This window comes from Aedes aegypti, chromosome 1 (assembly GCF_002204515.2).
Source record: "Aedes aegypti strain LVP_AGWG chromosome 1, AaegL5.0 Primary Assembly, whole genome shotgun sequence".
Taxonomy (NCBI): domain Eukaryota; kingdom Metazoa; phylum Arthropoda; class Insecta; order Diptera; family Culicidae; genus Aedes; species Aedes aegypti.
The window spans coordinates 54,441,050-54,467,790 of record NC_035107.1 but is presented as its reverse complement, the minus strand read 5'-3'; the positions used below and the strand labels follow the sequence as shown (position 1 = coordinate 54,467,790).

The 26,741-nt window shown below is 37.5% G+C and overlaps 1 protein-coding gene across 1 annotated transcript in view; it reads right to left on the bottom strand.

Moving 5' to 3' along the window:
* Positions 1 to 26,538, bottom strand: part of LOC5574019 (tyramine beta-hydroxylase) — a 72,315-nt gene extending 45,777 nt beyond the window's left edge. Inside the window, exon 1 of the mRNA XM_021851620.1 lies at positions 26,046 to 26,538. Within this exon, the coding sequence (XP_021707312.1) occupies positions 26,046 to 26,163 (118 nt within the window). The 5' untranslated portion in view covers positions 26,164 to 26,538. The remainder of the gene's footprint in view (positions 1 to 26,045) is intronic.
* Between the last annotated feature and the right edge of the window lie 203 nt (positions 26,539 to 26,741).

The following is a 26,741-nucleotide window of genomic DNA, read 5'->3' as shown; positions in this document are numbered from 1 at the left end:
GGTGTGGGATTCTGAGTGAAAATAGGATCGATGCTCCTAGAAATAATACAACTATAACAACCATTTTCGTAATTGTAAAAAAATTTGTATGCAACTCGTTGAAAAACACATGTTTTTCAGAACTCGTTGTATTTAGTTAGTTTTATTTTGATATTGTCATTGATAAACTGATCAAACAATCGCTTATGTCTAATTATTTTATTAACTACTTTTTGAAGAAACACATAATGTTTTCCTTCTTTGAACGTTTGTTAATTTGGCTGCCCTTCCAAAGTAACCCATCCCTGGTGGGATGTACAACAAGGGATTAGTTACGCTTTAGCCGCGAAAGGGGCTATGGACCAGAAACTTTTCAAAGTATTATGGAAGCGTTTGTTCGGCGAAACATGTTTCGTACAGATCAGATCGAATACATCACATCCTGTCTCGAGTCGAGACTCTCGATTGTGAACCCAACGTCCCTCGCGTCATAACTCGTGCCAAAACTTTTCCTATCCTACCAGCCCGCGCGTCCGGGAGTAAGATGCAGATAAACTCATTTCCATACCAATCCGGTGGGAAAATTGGTTGGATGAAGAATCAGCCTGTGTAAAGGACGTGAGTTGTTTCGCTGATTTTTTCATGAGCTGCCATCAAAATCAATCAAAGTAACTAACTTTTGTCGTGTAGTCATGGACCAACTCATAAACTACATGGATTCGGGTGGGGAAAATTGCGGAAAATCGACGCTTGTCTTCGAAGGGATTGGAGGAAGTTCTCCAATACAGACAACGTAGACTTTCTGTTTCAAAAAAAAAAAAAATATCATTGGTGACATTAATGCAGAACATCGCTCATGGAATAATTCGCAAAGGAATTCAAACATATTTTTTACATTTAAATATGCCAATGCCATAAAGCGATTCTAAATCCTATCAGCTCCACTTTCAATTATTTACCAGCTGACATGAGTACATATGAAACATACATCGATAGTAATCTTAATGTTAACATTTTTGTTCAAACAAAACTTGATATTGACAATGCTCTCGAAACTTTAACTAATTCCTTTAACTTTAACTAATTCCATTGTAAAGCAAACGGCATTGCAACACAAAAATGTGAAGTAAAATTCCATTCCGTGATTATAGACAATGATCTCAAAATCTGGATCCGTCTAAAAAACGTGAGGAGAAGGCAATTTCAATGCACTCGCAATCATGCTATGAAAATGATGTGATAGGATCTGCAAAAATAAATTAAAAAACGGTTTTCTGAAATAAGAAACAAAAATTTTGAAAATAGAATTTCTCAATCGATCTCTAAGCCCTTTTGGAAATAATGCTAGATAAAAAAAAACTTTTAAAAATCACATTGAGGACATTCAAGCTAAATAGATAAAATGTCTGTATCCACTTATTAACAGAAAGAACTTTGAAAATGGTGGCACTTTTTTCCATTCTGTACCACCCAATTCAAAACTCTCCCACAGAAGCACCTCGTGCTGAGAGACAAATTCCACCGCGACTAAAAATTCTACCAAACCCCCTCGCCAATAGCGGGTAAAAAGTTATCGCTACGGACCTGCCCGGTCGCAGTCCTGCGGATATTTAAATTGATGGATGGCTTTTCGGTTTAATTAATGGCACAACACCAGCTGCATCCGCCGCCGATCTTCCGGTTCCGAGAGAGTGTCCTCCTTCACAGTGTGTCATCCAGAACGGGTTGAACTCCTTCCGTCTCTAACGATGATGATGACGATGGCACTGGATTATATGCCTTTGGCGTTTTTTAATCGGCTTTACCCCTCCGATGGTTGCGTTTCCCCAGCTAGATTCTAGATTAATTTATTTCGGTGCGGGATGGGTTGGAATTTTCACCGGGAATTCGTTGTAGGTTGCGAGGTATGTCGTTTGGGAAGATCCGTTCGTTCATTCAATGGGGAACGTTCACGGGTGTATAATTAAGTTTGGCCGGGTTGAAATTTGTAATTATGGTGATTTAACCTGAAATCATGTGCACTGATGGCGGGGACGAGGGTACGGTCGTGTGTGTTTGAGGAAAATCCTTAATCTGAACGAAGCGGACAAGTGTAAGCATACGATAAGATGACAGTGGGGGAGGGAGTGAAGTGGATGTGAGTTCTCGGAAGAACTACCAACTGCTGCCTACGCGATGGGAAGCTCGTGGGAAAATACAGTATTGGACAATACATTTGCAACTTTTCGATTTTTCATACGAAATGGTCTCTTTAGAGTATGGTCCATAAACGACGGGATTGGTGGTGTAATGGCTACCGCTTCTGCTTCATAAGTAGAAGGTCATGGGCTCAATCCCAGGCCCGCCCCTTTCCTCGCAATTATTCATACTAAACGCTAGAACCAGAGACCGACAAGAAACTGTGTCCATACGCTTCCATTCTTCCATCATTATAGCACGCCTTTTCTTACACCTCACACATAGGCAGTCTGCTAACCATTAGCAAGCCTCTCTGTCATAAAATTACCTTACCCCTATACCTTCCTGCATGAACTGTCGTAGATGCAGGGGTATATCCGATCTTCAGTGGGCCAGTTTTAATGCAACATCAATTCCTCCCCCTTTCCCTTGTTGGCCTGTATTCTGACTTGGCAGCGGTCATTTTTTCCTAAAAATAGAATATCACCAGCACTAGATTAAGAGTGTATTTTAGTCTTAAGCATTCATCTGGTTGGATCCTTGTGTAATTGCAGCTGATCTAGCGATACTGGAGTAGAGTAAAGTGGGACAAAAGTTCGAGTGGGGTAAGAGTTTCTTTTTAAGATTTCTAGGTCAATTCAAAACAAATCTTATAAATGTCACGGTGGTTCGAATGCTATTCAAGTAAGTGACTTTCAATCCAAATATCATAAAAATCGATTGAGATTTGGAAAAGTTATGGCTATTTGTTGTTTTTCGACGTGAATATTGTAATTTTTGGTCAAACTTTCGTTGCAAGGAACCAATTGAAGATAAAATCTTTTTCAATATTTTATGTAAGGGCGTTTCTAGGCCTATCATAAGGTTGCTTTGAGGTGTATTCGTTTTTGCATAAATGCTTGAAAACAATTTTTGGCCCATAGTGGGGCAAAAGTTCGAATCAGCGGGGCAAAAGTTCGACCTATGTATAAAATCACGGAAAAATTTGCAAATTGCCTAAAATCCACATATTATCTTCAAACTTAGTTAAATTAGTCTGATCGTGTGAAAACTGTCACCAAAATTTTACATTTCTACTTAGTTTTGCGAAAAACTGCTATTTTTGAGTATATTACAATCAACCCGGTTTTGGGTAATGTTTTGATGAAAATTTAGTGTGTATTTTTCGTCAAACTTAAGTTTACGGCTGGTGTAAAGTATGCCTGTCATAAAAGAATCGATATTTTGTGTTTTAGCCAGCGAACTTTTGCCCCACACTAGATTCGAACTCTTGCCCCACCGGTGGGGCAAAAGTTCGAATAAGACAATCAATTTTGAAACTGTTATAACTAAAAATGGGTAAATATTTTGACACAAGTTTGTTCAGCAAAATTATAGCCAATATGTTGAAGGTTCACTGTATGGTATTTGTTTTGTTTTAACTGCTATTGTTTTTTGGAAACTTTGATCATACCACTAAGGTCGAACTTTTGCCCCACCTTACTCTAGCCACGGGCGATCAATCGAGCTCAAGCAAGCTTTCGAAATATTCACTCTAGTCAAATCGTTAGTCTGTTCCATCTCGTGAAAAAAGTTATATCCGACGTGCTGTGAAAATTTCATTCACATTGGCCAACAAATAATTGAGATACAGTCCACAAAAGTTGGCCATTTTTATGGAAAATTTAAAAGTGGCAAATGTATTCCCCAATACTGTAGGTAGATGGAGACGCTTGGTGTCGGTTATTTACTGCCCCCAGGGGATTGATGTCGCTTTTCCTGCTTGTTTGTTGACGGTGTCGTCGGCCATGCAGGTGACAAAGTGTGTTCACACTTTCGGTTGATTAATTTTGGTTTGCCATGGAAGAAGGCAGCTCGGGGAATGATTCGATTGGACTCAGGATGACATGTGAAACAGAGAAGAACTAAAGCAACAAAAACAGTAAACATGGTGAAGTTATATCATCTTGGGAATTAAATCGAAGTGAATGAATCGTAGTTCAATCCAGAGTATTGCTCCAGAAGTTTTACCAGGGATCATCCCTGGTAAATGCGCCAGTAACTTTTCCAGGATTCTGTCCAACGATTCTCAAGTATTTTTTTCTTGAATTCTTTAAAAATTCATCCAGGGTTTCCACAAAATAGTGCAACAGCATTTATTGCAGTTCCATTTTTTTTTGTTCAAACCAAATTTTCTCTAGAGATTCGCCCAGCCGTTTTTAAGGAATACAGTTATGTTCCGTTTTTATCAACACGATCGGCAATTTTCATTTGATAAAAATGGAATAATTTTCTCAGACAAAATATTTTACAAATTTTAAAATAAAACTGCACATAAAACTGTCAGAATAATATGCAATTTCATCATATAAATCCACACTCAACATCAATTTAGGAGCTGCGATGAGCATTACGATTGTTCATTCGTATAAGTTCGTAAATAAAGTTGGCCTCGGTGTCGTACGGTTAGTGTCGTCAGGCATTTAAGCGCATCGTGTAAAGAGGTTTCTCGACTGTGCCACTGGAGCATGCTTAGGCGTACCAGATAATTTTTTTTGGAACGGAGGGCATTTCCTATGACTAGCATTGAGAAAGGAGGACATCTTTTTTTTAAATATTGAGATGTTCTGGCCACGTCCTTGGAACTATAGAGCATGTTTCATAAACCACACGGTTTGGAGATCGACATCACGACCTTCTGTTAAGTAAGCTGACGCAGATGACATTGGATCTTCTCAAACATCCCAAAACGACAGCAATCCGTATTGAATCTAATTTATATCACATCAAACTCAATATCCCCGAATTTACCTTAACCACAAATAATTATAATAAATCTTCGAGCTGTTTAGTAGAATACCTATAAGTAGATGAAAAAACTGAATTTAGTACTATACAATTTAATTCCACTAGAGATTGTATCCTTTGACAGATACGCGTATTTCGACCTCAACTGTAAGGCCGTCTTCAGTGTCGAGTCTAGTACACGACACTGAAGACGGCCTTACAGTTGAGGTCGAAATACGCGTATCTGTCAAAGGATACAAACTCTAGTGGAATTAAATAGTGTAGTACTAAATTCGGTTTTTTCATCTACTTACAAATGATTCATTACCCAGAATTTGGCACAGAAATTCAGGGTAATAGTTCTATTGAGATTATAACATTCAGGGTAATTTTTTTTTCACTTAGAAGTTTATTCAACAGGCTCAAGAGCCACTAGGCATAGCGGTGCAGAATTCAATTGATTTTTATACAAATTCATAATTTCTTCTTAGTAATCTATGTCAGTTTTGAGGAACCGTAAAACTCGCGGCTTGGCCGAGGCCAAAGATAACTAAAAAAAATAATTTGAGGAAAAGATAGGGTTTAGGTTTACATGTTATGAAAAAAACTGCAGGCGAATCTCTTCTGCAGCTTCGGATTAGCCTCGTTTTGAGGCGAATTCGTTTGAATTGATCACATCTTTGGCAAAATTGGTTTTTTTCAGTCTCGGAAATCTCCTCAGTGGTAAGCTGACAAACAAAGAATTATCTGAATGTTTTCATTGGTGTGTTTTGATAGAATATTGAGCATTTGGCGTTTGTAAAAGTTGGTTGCCGATAATAGTCGAATGGTGCCGAAGCCGTAATTTACCCTATCTAAAATATTTCGAAAATTATTCTAAAGTATTGTTATCTAACAAAAATTACAACAACAAAAAAAAAGTTGTAAACATTTTGATATTTTTTATGAAAAACAACGAATCGAAAAATATTTTGACAAAACAAGCGTTTAAAACGTGATGAACTTTCGTTTCACCCTAATTCTTACAGCTTGAATCTTGAACAGAGTTTATTCAAAATAGAAATGCTGAAATATTTGAACAAATCCAGCTTTTTACGCTTTGATTGAATTTCAATAAATGTAGAATGGAATATTAAAACGATAATCACCTAAATGTGCTTTGCATCATGCGATGGGTCATATTTGTAAAAATAACTTCAAAGAAGTGGGTCAAGCTGATCATTATTTTTTTCATAAATGATTTAACAAGAAACATTTTTTTTGTTCTCTTCATCCTCATCCTTCTACTTCTTATACAAACATTTCAGTAAAATTATTGTGGTGTTTTTTCTTCTAAAGTTATCACTACCAACTTCGACTGAGAAGCACTAATCGCTATTCTAGAACAGCGCCACCTTTACCTTTTAGCTCTCCGTTAGATCACGAGGTGGGACGTAGGTGACGTGGGACCATCAAGTATCAACAGTTTCATAAATTGTCAGCCATTTCAGCCCTTTTCCCTCTTCCTCGATGTTAGCTTATTGTATGGAGATTCCAAAATTTTATAGATTGTTAAGTTTTGCTGGACCTCTTCCCCTACCCTTGGAACAGGACCTAATCAACGGCTGTTGCTATAATCTGCGACACGCTATCGAGTTTGAGAGATAAAATATAACGATAAAATATGTACAAAATATGACAAGGTTGACATTCTTATCCAAAACAAAATGAACTCGATCATATCTCTTGCCATTACTAAAACATTCTTGAGTTCATTCTCAGGTACATCCCTTAGAACAAAGGAATGAACATTCTCATTCATATATGTCTGACACATTTACATCGAAAAATCTATGATGCCATGTTATACAAGAAAAAGGAGAGGTCTCTGCAACTGTCTTAAGTACGTATTCAACTACTTAATCACAAATTCTAGTTGTTGTTGCAGGCTTGACAACACTCCTCAACATCACCAGAGTTCGGTGACATACTCTAGAGCAGCGTGCCGCATTTGCCTCTTTGCAAGGGAGCGAAAAGCCGAGAGCCAATGAAAACTAAACGAGGAAGATGCAGCACGAAACACAACAGAGTAAAATTCCATAAATAAAAGAGTGCCATCCAGGGTTCTGAATTTTCGTATCAATGAATCTACGAATTTTTGCACGTAAGGAGAATGCTTTTTTCGCTTCCTCACGTGAACATCTTTTATCGTTCACTCTAATTTTTCCTGGAGCTACGATGGAGGATAACCGAAAATCACTCCACTCTGGGGATAATTTATTTTTCACTCCATCATATTTTCGCTCACCAACTGCTCCCGAGAATTATCACTATGTGGATAAACAACATTGCTAAAAACCACCCGCGATGCGTGCACGCTAACCATGCTACCACACCAACTTGACGAAAGGAGTGGTTAATTTGGTGCATATGAGCAACTGCTGCTCGTGGCTATGGATATAGTAAAAGTTCTCCATGGATCGGAGAAAGAGAAAACAAACTTCTCACAGCTACGCTGCCGTGAATCGCAAGTCAGTCCCATCTGCATTTTGGTCATAAATTAGTTGAGTTCAGTTTTCAACATACCTTCCAATGCTCTTTCAGCTGCACTAATAAAAAAATATGGTTTGTTCAGAAAAATTCGGAAAAAACAGCAAGTCAAAATGTCCCATAATGAAATGTAATCGCATATCAGTCCCACTACAGATTTCCGAACCGTATCACACAAAAATCAATCGTGTTTGGGTCATATTTATATTTTTCTCCGAAAGATATCGTAGTGAAAAGAAAATTGTGAAAATTTCATTAAGATATGAACATGTTCCAATTCTTTGGAATTTTTTGAATATTTATATGGAAAACGAGTTTGGAAACTTCACAGGCCATTTTCTCAATGCCTACTTTTTACATATGGGACTGACTTGCGATTCACGGCAGTACGGAAATGTGGAATTATCTACTTTCGCTTTGTTTTGTGGACGGATAAAATCGCAAGGCAACTTATCGCTGAAAATTGCTGTGAGGGATAAATCCATTATCGTGAGAGTGAGTGAGAATGGATCATTGAAGGTAGTTTTTGTCAGTGCTCACCGCATCAAAACAAAGGCGCCACTGTATATGGGATTTAACATTGTGACAGCATTGCTGTTCTGTCAAACACACAAGACTACGGTGGCGCTATCTATGCTTTCCATAGCGGCCGTTTTGGTTATTTTAATGATCCATTCGGAAGCCTGGTGCCATCATCACTCCGTGAGGGCTGTTTTGTTCGAGCGGGACACTCATGAGTTCTTTTAAAGTGAGAGTAAAGGTGAGCATGGTGAGGCCTTCCTTAGCCGAGTGGTTAGCGTCCGCGGCTACAAAGCAAAACCATGCTGAAGGTGTCTGGGTTCGATTCCCGGTCGGTCCAGGATATTTTCGTGGTGGATATTTCCTTGACTTCCCAGAGCATAGAGTATAATCGTACCTGCCACACGATATACGATTGCGAAAATTGCAAGTTTGGCAAAGAAAGCTCTCAGTTAATAACTGTGGAAGTGTTCTTAGAACACTACGCTGAGTAGCCGGCTATGTCCCAGTGGGGTCTCAATGCCAAGAAGAAGAAGAAGAAGAAGAAGAAGAAGAAGAAAGGTGAGCATAACAAGAAAAGAGTAAGAGTACCGCAAAAAATCTTCGCTTTTTTTGCACTTTCAATCGAATCGTATAAGGATCTGTGGTGAAAATTTCGAGTGAAATTTTTACTCCTCAGTAAAACGCAGGGGAGTTTCTGTCAAGCCTGGTTGCTAGGGCGTAGCCAGAGCAACTCTCGACTGTTGAAGGATGCGTCAATCTTATAAAACAGCCCATGTCAAGTTTGAAAACACTAATTGATTAGAGGATAAGAAGGAGTGAAACCTTAATGAGTCGTATATGACTTGACACCTACCATGTATCGTAGGTGCTCAACACTTATATAATGTCAAAAATTCATCCGTGAGGCTTTTAAAAATCATTTAAATTGTTTCAAAATAAAAATAAATCTTTTTTTATGGTGATAATAACAAAATCAATTCTTGACGAAATCGGAACTTGGCATAATCGATGCGTGACAAATTCGGAACGTGACAAAAACGGAACACACTTGTACTTAACAATTCCTTAGAAACCCGACCAGACAGATGACACAGGATTATAACAGAATGTGCTTCAAATATATGATTTTTATTATCAGCGATTGTGTTACTGTTGGAGCATAAAATCTTTATTAAGTTTTCCGAGAATAAACGTATTAAAATAGTCCGTAAAAATTGTAACGTTCTAGAGTACTATTTGTTTTTAAAATACTACAGTTAACTCTCCCTTACTCGATATTCCGTATCTCGATATCGAGTTAGAAAACCATAGTAAAAGTTGGTTTTCATGGCTAACTCGATGGTCCCTTGGATCGCAGTTGCATTGGTTTTGTGTTCTGTAACTCGATACCTCCCTAAGTCGATGGTCCCTTCAATATCGAGTAAGGGAGAGATGACTGTATGTACAAAATATTTACCTTAACATTATTAACCCATATCCGCCCAGCGTCCTAAAAATAGGACAGAAGCCCCGAACGCCCAGCGTCCTATAAATAGGACAGTACTTATAGTGCAAATATCTTGAAAATAAAGAGGTTTACGAGAAAACTGTCTTCTGCAAAGTTGATCACAGGACTGCTGACTTCCACTTGGTAACTATTTTAATTCAGACTGACGCCAACAAATGTTGCATATATAAGCAACATATGAAACAACTTTCGGACGTACAAATATTTGCTTCGTTTATATCTCAGTCCAGCGATGAGATACAAAATTGGTGTCTTCGACAAAGTTGAACAACTAAATAATACCTATTTGCATAGAACCTTATAAATTCGGAAAACACTCCCAAAATGGCGCTAGTGAGCCAAAACTTTATTTGCTTATATCTTAGTCTAGTTATTAGATACAAAATTAGTGTCGTCGATAAAGTTGATCAACTTAATGAGACCTATTCGCCTAAAACCTTATTAGTTCGGAAAACACTCAAAAGATGGCGCTAATGGTCGAACATTTTGATTGTTCATATCTCAGTTCAGTGATGAGATACAACATTGGTGTCTTCGACAAATGTGGTCAACTGAATGAGATCTATTCACCCGAAAACTTATTAGTTCGAAAAACTGCTTAGATATTTTGCTAATATCTCAGTCGAGTGATTAGATATAAAGTTTGTATCTTGGACAATGTTGAACAACTAAATGAATCCTATTCGCCTAGAACCTTATTAGTTCGGAAAACACTCAAAAGGTGGCGCTAGTGGTCAATTTTTTTTATATATCTTAGTTCAGCGATGAGATTTGAAATTGGTGTCTTCGACAAAAGTGTTCAACTAAATGGGATCTATTCGCCCAGAAACAGTAGTTTGAAAAACTCTACCAAGGTGGCGCTAGTAGACAAACATATTATTTGCTTATATCTCAATTCAGTGATTGAATACAAAGTTAGAGTCTTTGACAAAGTTGAAGAACTAAATGAGACCTATTTGCCTGGAAACTTATTACTTCGGAAATCACCTACTGGGCACACATTTTATTCGCTTATATATCAGTCCACTGAATAAATTCAAAGAAAGCTATTCGCCTAAATCCTTCTTATTTCGGAAGTCATTCTCATGATGACGCCAGTCGGCAAATATTTCATTCGCCTATATTGAAGTCCAGTGATGAAAAATTTGGTATCCTCGAAAACGATGATCAACTAAAGGAGATATTTTCGCAAAAAAAAAACTTATTAGTTGGGAATAGCTTCTATGTGCGAAACATCAAGGAAACAACCAATAAGATATTCGTCTGCCTAGATCAAAACAATGGATACTTACTATCGAGTCGATCAACAATCGCTTATTTCGGATGCAATGCTCCTTACATTTCTAGATGAACCTTGACACCATTTATTGAAGACTAAAAGAAGAAAACACATGTTTCTAGCCGTCGAATGAAAAAGATGATCTTTTGAAGGGAGTGAAGAACGAAAAAACCGACAAATTGACTTATCCATCCATGAACTGAACTGCAAGGGTGAAGGGCGGCTGTCAAATGAGAGTAAAATTTAATAGCCACCAACCTAAGTCCTGAACCAGTTTTATGGCTGAACGTGGAAAAGTAATAATTATTGTTCGCAAAATTACAGGTAATATATGCGCTTGAAAGATATTGTTTGCAAGCAGTTACTTACTACGTGCTACTGCAGTGCATTGTTGCCAATTTAATCAGAAAATTCTACTAAATTCCTAAAATGAATGTTCGAGAAAATTGATTACGCCTTCACCATTGTTTGGTCGTATTTGTGTATGGTTGTTTGACTTTTAGAACCAGCGACACGTTGAGGTAGCAGTAAACAGCCTCCCTTGCTGAGCTCACTCGGTCCAAGAATTGTGCGGGTACGCTTCCGTATGCTCCACAGGTATTCTGGCCCAGTATTCTGATGCAGTAATTTCAACGTTATATATGAATAATGTTGGCTTCAAATATTCACGTCTGTAAAACATGTAATAGTTGAAGTGCAATATTTGACTGTCATTGGACTGGAGGACTAACTTTTGATTATCACTAACGAAATTCTGATATTGCAAATATATATTTCAATCGCTGTCAGATCCTAGCCACATATACTAATAACACTGACAAACAGACGTCACACTCTCACCGATGTCCATCGACTAGCTTTTTAACCGCCGATTCAAATATATAGTAGATGGCCAATCCACCACCCGCAGCACTCGCATCGTTTTCGTTCGCGTTTGACGTTTACACACTACCGCAATCTGTTGGTTCATCGGCCAAACACACCGATTTTAGTATTGGGCGTACATGTCCTCGTGACTATGATTTTGATCGCGATTTGCTCTAAGTGTTACGTCTGTTTGTCTGTGCTAATAACTTGACCCAGAAAAAAATATTTTGATAGTTATGTTTTCATTATCAGCTGGCAAGTTTTATAGAATCTTTTTGAAGACTATTCTGAAACATCTGTAGGTTTCTTTTATTATTAAAAAAAATTGACGTTAGATTTTATTTTGTTTTCGGTTTAAAGGATGTAAGTGTGCATAATTGTACATGTACATGTATGGAAATGTATGTATGTCTGTATCTTACTTACGTGGTAGAGCAGAAATTTGATTTGAAGTCACCATATGGTTTAGTTCTGGCATGCATCTTTTGCCTCTGAATTTTTTATTCTTTATTTTGCAATTTCTTTATCAGGGTACGTCCATAAATTACGTCACGTAAAGTTTTGCCATATTCATCCTCCTCAATTTTCCTCTACATCACACTTTTTGTATGGATTTCAATTTTTATATGGGTAGTCACGTTTCCTTGTAACCCCCTGCTTTCTCTTCTGTACGGGACGTAATTTATGAATTACCCCTCACCTGCAGTTTTTTCAACTTGTTTTCATTGTAATGGGTCGAACTGCATGAAAATATATTTGATTAATCTCGAAAACAAACGTATAGAACAACTAGATATGGACGACACACTTTCAAAAATTTTTTTGGATCGCCACCATAGACTTGAAATTTTTTGGTGAAATAAGGTTTAATTTATGGGAATACGACTATGAATAACAAAAACTGAGCTGAATTCCAATTGTGAGATACCTTGGACGTTAACGGGTTAAAATAATTAACTAGAAATAAGATATAAGCATGCACACAGAATAAATTAAATAAAACCCCATTTCTTCAAAATGTTACATTAAGAACAAAGTTTGTAAAACACAATTAGTACACAACACAGAACACATTAAAAGTTGCTGGATGGTTGCGTTATGTGGAATTGTCGCGAGTTTCATAAAGGACGGCTAAAAGGAGATGAAAAAAAGGAATATCACACAAAAGTGTAGGTTACTGGGTACATTGGACAGAAGACTCACTCTCTTTCATACAGTGACCGCCAAAGAAGGAATTTAGCTCTTAGCTAAAATATACAGAGATCCTCGAATGTACTAGTTCGCCCATTAAGTCTCGGTGAAGTTAAAAAGTTTTAGTAAACCTCCACAACACTCCGTTCAAATAAACCGTTAAGTTTGCGAATCAGGTATGATGTTCAATGTCCATGTACATGTACCCTATCATGTTTGCCCAGTAGCACCCGTAAATCTAACCTCCAAATGCTGTCCCTTTGTGTGATTAGGACCCAATAACGCTTGATCTTAAAGCCGTGGTCCGTGGACCAAAATCTACGCTGGTCCAGACCAGGGCTGTAAAGCAGGAAGGTCTACATCGGATTTCCTCCCAACTTCGGACGAGGTTATTCACGACAGGAAGCTCAGCATATAGTCCAGATTCAGGCCTTGTACTTCCACGCTGGAAAGAACCCTAACGGATATCGGTTACCAAGCCCATTAGCACGTCCTTCAGCACCGCATTTGCCATTGCGTATAGAAACCGGCCAACCACCGGGTACCCACACAAATCCACAGAAATATAATGAGTAATTATAATAAAGCTGTGATTTCTAAGGGGCCTTCCTTAGCCGAGTGGTTAAAGTCCGCGGCTACAAAGCAAAGTCATGCTGAAGGTGTCTGGGTTCGAATCCCGGTCGGTCCAAGATCTTTTCGTAATGGAAATTTCCTTGACTTCCCTGGGCATAGTGTATCATCGTATCTGCCAAACGATATACAAATGCGAAAATGGCAACTTTGGCAAAGAAAGCTCTCTGTTAATAACTGTAGAAGTACTCATAAAACACTTAGCTGAGAAGCAGGCTCTGTCCCAGTGAGGACGTTAATGCCAAGAAGAAGAATAAAGCTGTGTAAGAGTGTCTTGTCATTTATTGAGCCTTGATTAGCCTCTCGTATAAAGCCGACCCTGATAGCGAAAAGCTACTGGTATTCGAACGCTATAAAGGGGTCATCCGACTCCCAAGTAACAATTGTTATTAAACAATTACCGTTAGTAGTTAAAACAAAAAAAAAATAACAAAAACTAGTACCAAATAAAATAAGAAGATAACAAGTTTTAATATAATTATGACACAATTATTACAGAATGTGCTTCAAGAATGTTACAAAATAACAAAATTATTGTGAATAATGTTACAGTTAAAAGTATCAGATGTTATTTACAACAAACGTACAAATGCAATGTCAAAAATATATATTGTTATATGTTATAAATATGCTACAAAAATATAACAAGTCAAGAACGAATTTATCTTGATAACATAATTTTATCAACGTCTGTAATTTGCATCTGCAGTAGATAAAAATGAGTTTTAATCTTGTTATGTGATTCTGGTCGGGAAATTCTGTTCAATTCACAAAAGATAAAGAAAAAGCTTTATATTGGCATCTTAACAAATTACTTCAAAAAAAAAATCCAAGAATTCCATGAAAACCTTGTTTTCAGAAGTGCGCTAGAATTAAATTCTGACATAAGTTTGTTACTGAATTTTGGCTACAATTTAATTCAATTATAATGCTAGATTATGAAAGACATATTAAGAAGATTTTTTTAATGTTGCGATCAGTCATACTAGAATTTTGTAAAAAACACTCCATGACAGAATGTTTTTTTTTTCGGGGGTTTGTGCTAACGTAAGAACTTCATGTACATTCACGGAACGCGACACGAGACCGGACATAACACATATTGTTCTTACAAACGATCAATAAAGGAGTTTAAATTTAGTCGACCGATTTCGGGCTCGATCTAGCCCATCTACGGGACGAGGGCGGACATCGTCCCGTAGATGGGCTAGATCGAGCCCGAAACCGGTTGACTAAAAATTTCCTCCAGAAGTTCTGTTCATTTTTTTTAGATGAAAGCACCCCAAATTCTTCAAAGCAGACCATATAAGGACTGTTCATTGTATAGAGTGTAAACCTGGTTTATGCTATATCTTTTTCATTTATAAACGAAATCGTAATCGGTTCTCTGTGCATTGTTCAACTATTATTCTACGATGTTATGGAAAGATCTAACAAAATGCTTCTGGTTGAAGAACATAATAGTTTTTTCAAAAACTTTCAAGAAAAGCTGTACTTCAAAATCAAACATACTTGTTCCCATAACAAAAATCCTAAGCGTGACAACCTCTTACAAAAAGTTTGGAGGACTCGTACAAAAAACGTGACAAGGGGGAGGGGAGGTGTTCAAAAAAGTTGAATCTTTACAATTATATCTGAAAAATTGTTGCTCCAAAAATAACTTGATTTTTAAGTGGCTTCTTATTTATGGTGCTTTTGAAGATCAAGCCTGTTTTGCAAATATCAATTATAGATTGTTGAATGGTTCAACTAATTTCTAATCATCATTGATATTGTTAACCTTCAAAAATTGTTCCTCGTTCGTGTGAAATTAAATTAAATTCAGAAAACTGATTTCGAATCCATTGATAAGATAAAAAGATATGTGTCCTGTCCACTTTTTAAAATGAACAGTCCATAATTTCCAAATTAAAAATTGTATAAACATCTGGCTTCTCTTTTCCATCATCAGTTCTGTGTAAATACCTGAAAGATTTTTTTGAAAAAAATGGATGATACTTTAGAGCAGGGACGAAAATACTCAATCTACCCTCGCCTACATTGATACTTGCTGGATAGAATCTTCGTTGATTTTTATTTGTATTTATCCTCACCTTGACAACACAACAAAGATTGGCAAAGCGCTTGCGCAAGTTGTCAGTTTCCTTTCAACCTGCTGCTACTCAACCGCTTTTTGATAATCGGAAACAAAAAATGATATTCATTCTAAGCAGCTTGACTTTTTAACATTCCACTTCGGGAAGTTGTAATTTTTGCACGAGACACACTAAAGACGCGTCAATGTAATCCATTCCGTGCATTGGATGCTTCATTACCTGTATAGCAGCATATTTTTTTATTAATTTGAACCTCATTGATAATCAATTTGCTAAAACTGACACTCTTCTGCTTCTGATAATCAAAAACACCAACGACATACGGGCATCGTTGTTTGTTTTGCCCATCTACTTTTGTGCCATCTTCATTGGTACAATCATATTGGTGGTGGTGCGGTTACTTTGATGGTGGCATAAAATCAGTGAATTGAGTATAGTGAGCATGATTTTTTTCGTCCCTGCTTTAGAGTATTATGTGGAAACAACTTTTGAAAAATCTCGTGATCTTTCTGCAGAAAAAGAAATAATTGGATGAACAAAAGGCAGGATTCCTGATCAATTTCATAATATAGCTCACATAGAGTGCCATGAATATGTTGTAAAATTTACTTGAGAAACTCTCTTGAAGAATGCCTAATGAGAAATTAGGGAGAGTTCTGGAAGTATCGCTGGTGGTTATTCTAGAAAAAAATCCTTAAAAATCATGGACAATTTGATGGTGCTATTTATGGAAGGAAGCTGGAACGGATGTCAATAGAAAACTCTGAAAGCATTTCCGTATTCATTATTCAAACAGTATTGCAACAGTATTTACAACTTCTTTCGATTTTACATACAAAATGGTCAAATTTGATAAGTTAGATCTCAGTTATTGATGGATCGATTTGACTTAAATTTTTACAGCACACCAGAAATAATTTGAATTTCAACATACATTTTTGAGTATCTTTGTCGAATCGTGAGTTTTGAAGTAATAACAATTTGACTAAACCAAAATTTTTGATGAAAAATTCTAAACTTTTTATCTGAATATGTATATGTCCTACGCAAAAACTGTCTTAAAGAAAACTTGTTCATCTTGCCGAAATCTACAACTTTGCTGAAGACACAATGAAGCTATTAATGTATATTATTAATTATTATTTACTGCTCCAGCTTGTTTAGCTATGTCAAGTATTAAAATTCGTCAAAAATCACTTTAGTTAAATAACGATTTAACTTTTGAACTTATAATTGGAAAAAAAATATCACTCAAAAATGTATGGTAAAATTCAAGTTATTTCTGAAGAACTGTGAAAGTTTCATTCAAGTCTGTGCATAAATAACGCAGTTAATCATTTTGTATGAAAAATTGAAACCGTTACAAATGTCTAATATGTTTTATCATTCCTGGAACAGGATATAATGGAACCTCTAAAGGAATGTAAAGATCAGTCGAGAATTTTGTGAATGATTTGTTAGTTATTCATAGGGAAATATTACATGAAAGCAAAGTAAAATTTCTGAAGCCATTGGATAAACTGCGGAAATAATCCTTGCAAGAGTGCTTCTCAGCTTAGTGTTCTTTTGAGCACTTCCACAGTTAAGTATTAACTGAGAGCTTTCTCTTCCGATTGACCATTTTTGCATGTGTATATCGTGTTAGAGGTACCAAGATACTTTATGTAGGGGAAGGGCATTAATTTTCGACCCATTCATACGATTTAGGCCTCCTTTGTACGGAAATCCGAAAATTGGAACAGAATTCTAATAGGTCGAAAATTAAGGACTGTTCATTTTATAAAGTGGACACTTTGTTTATGCTATATCTTTTTTATTCATTAATAAAACTGTAAACGGTTTTCTGTGCATCGTTCAACTATTATTCTACAATGCTATGAAAATATAAGATCTTAGAAAATGCTTTTGGTTGAAGAGCTAAATAGTTTTTCCAAAAACTCCTAAGAAAAGCTGTTCGTCAAAGTTTAACATTATTTTTCGCAGAACAAAAATCCTATTTTTTATGAACAAATTGTATGTTTGTATCCTTTACAATTCTACTAAAGGTATAGCTTTAAAAAAAATCAATTATACTCCACCATTCTCTGGCAATAGGTAACTTTAGTGATTTACCCATTTATGGCCAAATTTGCTGATACACCATCCTTTCACTCCCAGCAAAAGAGAAAAGTAAAAAGCGTGTTTAAAACTAGTTTGGATTACTAAAGAAACTATATTTGTATAAACGAGAGCTAAATCATGAGTTTAAACCACAGTCTTAAGTATAAATTTTACTGTTTATGGTAGTTTTACTAAAAAATCTCATACTTTTAAAACCACGTGCGCATATTTATCGATCTACAGCAAATTGTTAACGGTTTTCTCCGAATATTTCAATTGGTAATCTCAGAATGACATATTATGAAAACAATATGTGGAAGATAAAATCGATTTTATTACAGCAGTGTTGCCAATTTTGATTATTGTCAATGTACTTTTAAAGGTCTTCTAAGAATAAAGTAATTGTGTTTCCATTGTGCTTTAAATGTGACGTGGGGACTAAATAAGCAACTCTATGAAGGCGTAAGTTATTTTTCATATTAATACTTTATAAGCACTTCCGTCAGGACGTACTTTAAATCAAAAAATTCTACTAATATAAATTCCCTTCAAATTTAAAATATTTTTCTCTAAAAAGTATAGGGGGAAAATGATTTTATTTTATCTGTAGAATTGTTGCTCCAAAAATAACTTGATTTTTTCCATCAGGCTTCTTATTGATTATGCTTTTGAAGAACAAACCTTTTTTGAAAATGAAAAATATAAATTCTTGAAAACGTATTCAAACAGACTCAAATCAAAAAAGTATACAAACTTACTTTATCGATTCTACGTGTTCCGCAGACCAAATTCTACACATTTTGCTCTAAACCAACTCGATTTTTCACTTCTAGAACGTTTACTTTCCGGATTTACAAAACGACGAAAGTAAGATTTTCAACTTTCGCTACCTAATCACTACTTTCGCCGCTCCGCTGTATGGAGAGACAAAGTGACTTAACCACGAATCAAAACAAAACACTACTTGAGTCGATTTTACACTGGTACAAAAACGTCGAAAGTAACTGAATAAATCGGCTTATCTTTTTTTTAATAAAATTTTTGTGGGAAATAACAGGAACTCCATAGTTTTTTAATGCAAGCTTATTGAATGCAAAATTTAAGCAATTTACACGGCGAAAAAATGTCAAAAAGGTGATTCATTTTAAAACAGTTTTAGAAGAAAGGTTTTGATTCTTCTAAATTAATTTTCTCAAAACCGTATGGAAGTTACTTACGTCGATTTGAAAAAGTAATCGAGAATTATCGAATTTTCCAGCCAGTTTCTAACAATCATTGATTTTGATAACCTCCAAAAATCGACCGTTCTAATCGTTGTTCCATATTCGTGTGAAATTTAATTATTTTGGAAAATTTTTATTACCACTACATTGTACAATACTAGTCGAACGATGTGCAGAAAACCGATTGAAATTTCATTGATAAATTAAAAAGATACAGCATGCACAAGGTGTCCACTTTATAAAATGAACAGTCCTTACGGCTTTTTGCCTACTGGGAAGTCGAGAAAATTTCCCTTGTCCGGTGAGATTCGACCCCACGACCCTCAGCTTGGGCTTGCTGAATAGCTGCGCGCTTATAGCTACGGTTATCTGGGTCCCGAATATGCATAACGAATTGAGACTTAACGATAGACCCTCGGAAATCACAAAAAGTTCAATGACCACTGCGGAACTTTGTTTGTCTCAAGCATCAATATACAGTTATTTATTCAATTTAGGGATGCTGAATGCATTACCATTTTAAGAAATATTATAAGGGGCTATCCAATGGACAGTGTCCATTCATTACGTAAGACAATTTTGGCCCCCCTTCCCCTATAGTAAGATTTTTGACGTAGAAGTACGTCTCTCTTCTCTATACAGGAGTGAAATTGGAATTTCAAAACCAAGAGCGTTACGCTGGCATGAAATATTTTAAACGTTTATAACTTCTCGCTGGCTTAACGAAATTTCTTGATTAGCATCTCAATCGAAAGCCAAGACATCAAAGCTTCATGTCGTTTACTTACTGAATCCCACATACCTGTCCAAATAGTTTAATAACTGTTTTAAAAGAGAACGTTGATTTCAAGCAAATCTATAAATAGGGGTGACTAGAGAAAATTTGACGTCATTTGCTTTTCACTCTCCGATTGGCTCGCATCTCAGCAGGCGAGAGATCGGCTTGTTCTGACCGGGCGTGCTTCTCAGGCACAGACATCGATAGTGAAGGACGCCCCCGTTTGTCTTGCTTCGCTCAAATCAAACTGTCGAGCGAGCGAGAGAAGATGCCGTCCGAAGCTAAAGCCATCACTGCTGCCACCGCCTAGAAGAAGAAGAAGAGAAGCAGTCCACAGGAGAAATTGCGGTCGAACTGTGAACACGGTCGGGCGAGTCTTTCTCGCTTTGTGGTTCACCGCTTGTTTGCGTTCACCCAGCCATCGTCATCGCCGCCGCAAATTTCATCGGCCGAGGAGCTGTTGACCCGCGCTTCAAAATTTCGACTCGCGATGAAATCATCATTGGTGGTCAAGAAGCAATCCCGTTAGGAGCAAATACCAGAAGCCCCCTGAGTTTTGCTGGTCCGAGCAGTGTTATTTATCCGTAACAACATCGAAGCTAACAAACCCATCGGTTCTTTTCAGAGCCATCAAATTTGTGGAAAAGAGTTAAAAGAGAAATATTTCCGATTTTATTTATAACTTCTAGTATTCCTAAATCAATTTCACGGCCTCATACAAAATTTCATTTGTCGTGAATAATTTATGACTCAACCATTTGGGATTGTACTCGCGGACGCTGCTGCAGTGCCGTCGGGTGAGTGCTCATCATTTCACAACGATTGCAAAATAGAGTGGCTTTTCCAACAGCGCCTTTTATGTTCCATATTTTATGGGAACACTTTGATTAGGAAAATTATCCCATGTGACAAAATTGCGACATATTTAGAATGCTTTTGAAAAGACATTCTCATTGAACAATTGTAATAATTTTGGCACCCATGGATCAGGAATTAACCGTCATAATAAAGAAAACTATTAATTATCAATAGCTCGTATTGAATATTTAGGGAATGCCAATCATTCCAACAATTCATGTTCGACCAATTTCTCTCGTATTATTCTCCGCAATTTTCAAGTAATTCCAAGCAAAACACATTATTGGCACATACCCATTTCCCAGATTGGTCGATCAGAAAGCGAAGAGCACAAAAGGGAGGAGCATCATCTGCTATTCCAATGTTATAAAACATGCTGCCTTCGTTGGATTCAGTTTCATTCCATTTCCACTCCGAACTTGCTTAGCGAGAAGTACCTCGCAGCAAGGAGCCTGCTGAGCTGTTAATCCAGAATCTGGTTTGTGAAATCGCTCAAGATTTCAAGATTGAGCTACGTTTCCAGATTTCAACTAAATCCCTGTGTACGCTACTCTGTTGCTGTTGTGTACCCATGAAATATTAAGCTTGTTTGTCGAATAAACAGAGAACTTATTCACATCTTCTTATTCTTCTTCTTCTTGGCATTAACGTCCTCACTGGGACAGAGCCTGCTTCTCAGCTTAGTGTTCTTATGACACTTCCACAGTTATTAACTGAGAGCTTTTGTTGCCAATGTTTCCATTTTTGCATTCGTATATCGTGTGGCAGGTACGATTATACTCTATGCCCAGGGAAGTCAAGAAAATTTCCATTACGAAAAGATCCTGGACCGACCGGGAATCGAACCCAGACACCTTCAGCATGGCTTTGCTTTGTAGCCGCGGACTCTAACCACTCGGCTAAGGAAGGCCCCAACTTATTCGCATGCATTTGCAACTTTTTCGATTTTCCATACAAAATGACCAACTTTGGTAAGTTAGATCTCAGTTATTTATGGAAATGTTTTCGAATGAAACATTCACAGAACATCAGATGTAACTCGAATTTTAACATATATTTTTGAAAATTTTTCCAATCACAAGTTTATAAGTAATAACGGTTTACTAAACTGTAATTTTCGACGAAATATTCAAAACTTTTTATCTTAAAATCTGATAGCCTTACACAAAAACTGTCTTCAACCAACTTATTCATCTCGTCAAAATCTACAACTTTTCTGAAGATACCATGAAACTATTCCTTCAATATGTTTAGTTATGTCAATCATAAAAAATCGTCAAAAAAATCACTTTAGACAAACCGTTACTGCTTTTCAACGTGTGATTGGAAAAATCACTCAAAAACATATGTTAAAATTTAAGTTATGTCTGATATTCTGTTAAAATTTCATTCAAATCTGTCCATAAATAACTGAGATATAGTTTATCAATGTTGGTCATTTTGCATGAAAAATCAAAAGAGTTTCAGTTTTTATTTCTCAGCGAAGAATCACACCATCAACGAAAATAGCGCGAAAGCAATAACCAATCGCGTGCGAGTAGCGAACGGTGTGACGAAACAACCAAGCGAGAACCCCACCACTCGCCATCGGTGAACGGAGCTCGAGCAAATAAAATCACTGGTTGTTCTGCTCCCAGCTCATTCACAAATCGAACAGCATAACGAACGGATCAAGCAGCGGAGCAGCAAAGAAGAGTGCGTGAAAGCCACAGCAGTGTGCGAGTAGCGAACGGAACCAGAGAGCGAAAGCAACAACTGAAAATCATTCAGTGGACGGATTAGTAGTCAGCGCCAACCGGCGACCTGTTGGAAAGTAACGCCAGCAAAATATACACCATCTGCCTCTCCTTACCATTCATATTCTTGTACTTGATGAATTCAATGAAATGGTTTGGTTTGGCGATGGAGCAAAGAGTTATTAAGGATGATTTTACTTAACAAAGAGTTGTTGATAAATATTCCAATCAATAAGAGTTGTTTTGAAAAAGTTCACTTTTATCAGAAATTTCTGCTTTACCAAAGAGTTGTTAATGAAATTCCTGCAGCAAAGGGTCGAGTTTCTCCCCACGAATATTTCCAGCCAGGACCAGTCATGGAGGACAATCCATCCCGAGCATCACGGCCCCCGCTTCCAAAATTCTCGAGTACGGAAATTGGAAAATTAATACATAATGCTCATCTTGTACATCCCTTGTCAAGACATCAATTTCATATAGCCTATTTCTCAGATTAACGCAATAGACTAACATGTAGAAAAATTTCAGATCAATAGTTGCTTATTACAATTGGTCAGGAAACAGTTTATTGAACAGTATTTAAAATCTGTCGCAATTTTAATACATTTTCCAATTTAATACTCGAGAATTTAGGAAGTGTTCCCCCATTATATGATAAATCAACGATGCTGTTAGAAATACCATACAATGCTGAGTAGCATGATGTTATTACGTTCCGACGGCGCTGCAGTGGTAAATTCTCAAATTCATGTAATTATGTGGGGTAAATTATGTGAACCAAATTGTAGTATACCGCGATATTTAGATCATTATAGATAAATCAGTAAATATCATCCAATAAACCCTTTTATGAACGTATGTTGGCCCTGAAAAGGGCCGATTGAGCTTGGATGCTGTGACCACGAGTTTACCACGAGGCGAAATCTAGAAGCGCGGATCGGTCAACCTAGAAATCTTGAGCGATTTCACAGACCAGATGCTGGATTGGCAGCTTGAAGAATAACAGCTCAGCAGATTTCTAGCAGCGAGGTACTTCTCGCTGAGCAAGTTCAGAGGAGCTCTTACCAGCTCGAAAGCGGAATTAGAATGAAACTGAATCCGACGAAGGAAGCATGTTTTATAACCTCAGAATAGCAGATGATGCTCCTCCCTTTTGTGCTCTTCGCTGATCAACCAATCTGGGAAATGGGTATGTGCCAATAATGTGTTGGGCTTAGAATTACTTGAAAATTGCGGAGAATGCTAATGCGTGAGAAATTGGTCGAACATGAATTGCTGGAAGGGTTGACATTAACTAAATATTCAATACGAGATAATGATAATTAATAGTTTTCTTTATTATGACGGTAAATTTCTGATCCATGGGTGCCAAAATTATTATAATTGTTCAATGAGAATGTCTTTTCAAAAGCATTCTTAATATGTCGCAATTTTGTTACATGTGATAATTTTGCTAATCAAAGTGTTCCCACAAAATATGGAACATCAAAGACGCTGTTGGAAATGCCACTCTATTTTACAATTGTTGTGAAATGTTGAGCACTCACCCCGACGGCACTGCAGCAGCGCCCGCGAATACAGTCACAAATTGTTGAGTCATAAATTATTTATGACAAATGAAATTTTGTATGAAGCCGTGAAATTGATTTAGGAATATTAGAAGTTATGAATAAAGTCGGATATATTTCTCTTTTAACTCTTTTCTACTAATTTGATGGCCTTGAAAAGGGCCGATGGCTTTGTTAGCTTTGATGCTCTTACAGATAAATAACACTGCGGGATGTTATCAGTTGATTGCCATGGTCAAACGGGGAATCCTCAACTCAAATGTATAAATTTGAGCAAGTTATTTGCTTAAACGACGAACCGAAAGTTTCGTGACGTGGATGGCGCACAACAGTAACAGGTAGTGGATCACCGGGCTTATGTCAAAATCTGATGATGGCGGCGATGACGATGGCTGGGTGAACGCAAACAAGCGGTGAACCACAAAGCGAGAATGACTTGCCCGACCGTGTTTACAGTTCGACCGCAAATTCTCCTGTGGACTGCTTCCTCTTCTTCTTCTTCTTCTTCTTGCGGCAGGGGTGATGGCTTTGGCTTCGGACGGCATCTTCTCTCGCTCGCTCGACAGTTTGATTTGAGCGAAGCAAGACAAACGGGGAGGTCCCTCGCTATCGATGTCTGTCTTCTCAGTTCCATCACGCCAAAGGCAGCAATTCCAAGGGTTGACTTGAGGAATGAGCTGCAGCGCTTAGGCAATCATCGATTAGTGACGCTTTGAGACGTGAAATACTGGATCATAGTAGCCCAACCTGCATATTGATGATAATCAATGTACAGAGCCTAAATGCTGATGCAATGGATATTGCTACAGACCATAGCACTGGACCGATTCAATCGATTATCACGATCGAAGCACCCGAGCCATCAAACATCTAATCTACTGGAGGAGTTTGGCGAACTACAGCTGGAGCCAGAAACCGATCACCCAACCAAGCAACACAAGGAAGCAACGACCAAACAAACAAATTCAAACATCTGGCATTATTCCTGGAACACCATACACTGGTTCTCGAAACCACAGAACGACAAATGGTTCTTTTCAGGACTACCAAAATGAGTCCAAAAAGAGTTAACTTCTGAAAACTTCATCCGATCAATAACAACACAAAAATAGTACACTTACAAATTCATACACATGACAAATCAAATTATTAATCATCGTAGTTCTACGTCAACCCCGCGGTAATGTAATAGACATTACCCACCCCAAATTTTTGTATGAAAATTCAAAATATTTTGTGTGTGATCAGTGATCAAAGGATTTGTTCAGCACTGAAAAAATAATTTTTTCTGCACTGCTCTGGCTTCCTGAATGACTTATTCAACTAGTTTCTGATTCTACCTCCGTTGGACGATCCGAATTTAAATCGGATGAGGAATTCTGAGTGAAGTTAGGAAATAATTTTACAATAACGACAATTTTCATTACTGCAAAGAATGATGTACCAACTCGTTACAATTTTAGATTTTTTCAACACTCGTCGTACTCATCCAATTCGACAAGCGTCGTTGGACAAATGTATGACGTGTGCTGTGAAAATCTTCATTTTTGCAACTTGATGCATAAATAACTATTGAAAAACAGTCGACTTTCCACATCTCGATATCGGTGAGACCATCGAGATAGGGAGATATCGAGACAAATAACATTTTTTTTAAATGCATACTACATTGAAAATCACTCAATTATTAGGAAAATAATAAACAAACAACATCATTTCAAGTTCGTTAATTTTTTTTGGATCATTAAAATCTAGCTTAGTAACCTTAATAACCGGCATATCAACATATGGAGAGAAAATCGAGAATTAAGATCAAGTCCAGATAGGGAGACATCGAGATATAGAGTGAAATTGTATGCAGAATTAAGGGACTGAAGAAATCATCGGCATAGAGAGATATCGAGATGTGGAGAGTCGACTGCACTTCAATCTATTTTTAAGTTAAGAATAAATCCACTCGAAACACTTCCGTAATTAGTTACAAAAATAAGAACTGTTCTCATCCCTCTCCACGTGTTCTATTATACAAGCGTTCGAAACGATGAATATCCATTCCTTATAGATGACAACACGGAAATAACGGAAATCGCACTCGAGAAGTATCTGACCTACTAGATTGCACGTATCCTTTCCATCTACAACGCTGTTGAATGATAACACTCCTCAAGGTGTCCTCGATAGTAGTAGGCGAAAGTAAGACACTGCCTAGAGGGGGTGAGCAATGTTAGGCCAACTTACTGAAACACGATACATCCTGGTGAGTGACACCGGTGACGACGAGAAGAACTGCCCCGGCCAGCACTATCTTCCAAGAATGGCACTCCTTCCGCTTTGGCTGCCACTTGGTGGAAGCCATGTTCACTTGAAGAACTTTTTTTTCTAATTAATTCATGAATTATGAATTTTTCTTCGGGATTTTTTCCCTGTTCTCGTTTTGCGCTTTTCCAAGATGTAACCTGTCACACGTCACGTTCTTGGCACCTCTTGAATCCAACACGCGGCGGCTTGTCAACGAAGTTCGTTTCTTTTCCCTCAACCGGCTTGCTTTGCTCGCGGCCGTGAACTCATCGAACAACTGCTGCAACTGCAATGGCAATGGCAACTGCGATGCACTCCGGCGGTAACAAGATAAGAAAAGAGTCTACTTTCTGGCGCGCTTTTCCGCTTCACTTCCCAACAACAGGAGAACTCCAGAAGATACCACGGTGAGATGTTCCGCTCGGTTGTACGGTTACCGGCAAACTGAAGGAGTATCACACTTTTCGATCTAATTTATTCGCAAATTCTTTCTGCCCTTCTTCTTCCCGTACCAGGTCGTCCCTCGGTCTTATCGTGCACTCCGATGGATCCGGAGGACCATCGGACCGGTGATGTGGTGGTATCTCACCGCAAGCCAGCAAGTGGTTGTCTTTCGGTGCCGCCAGAGCACGAAGA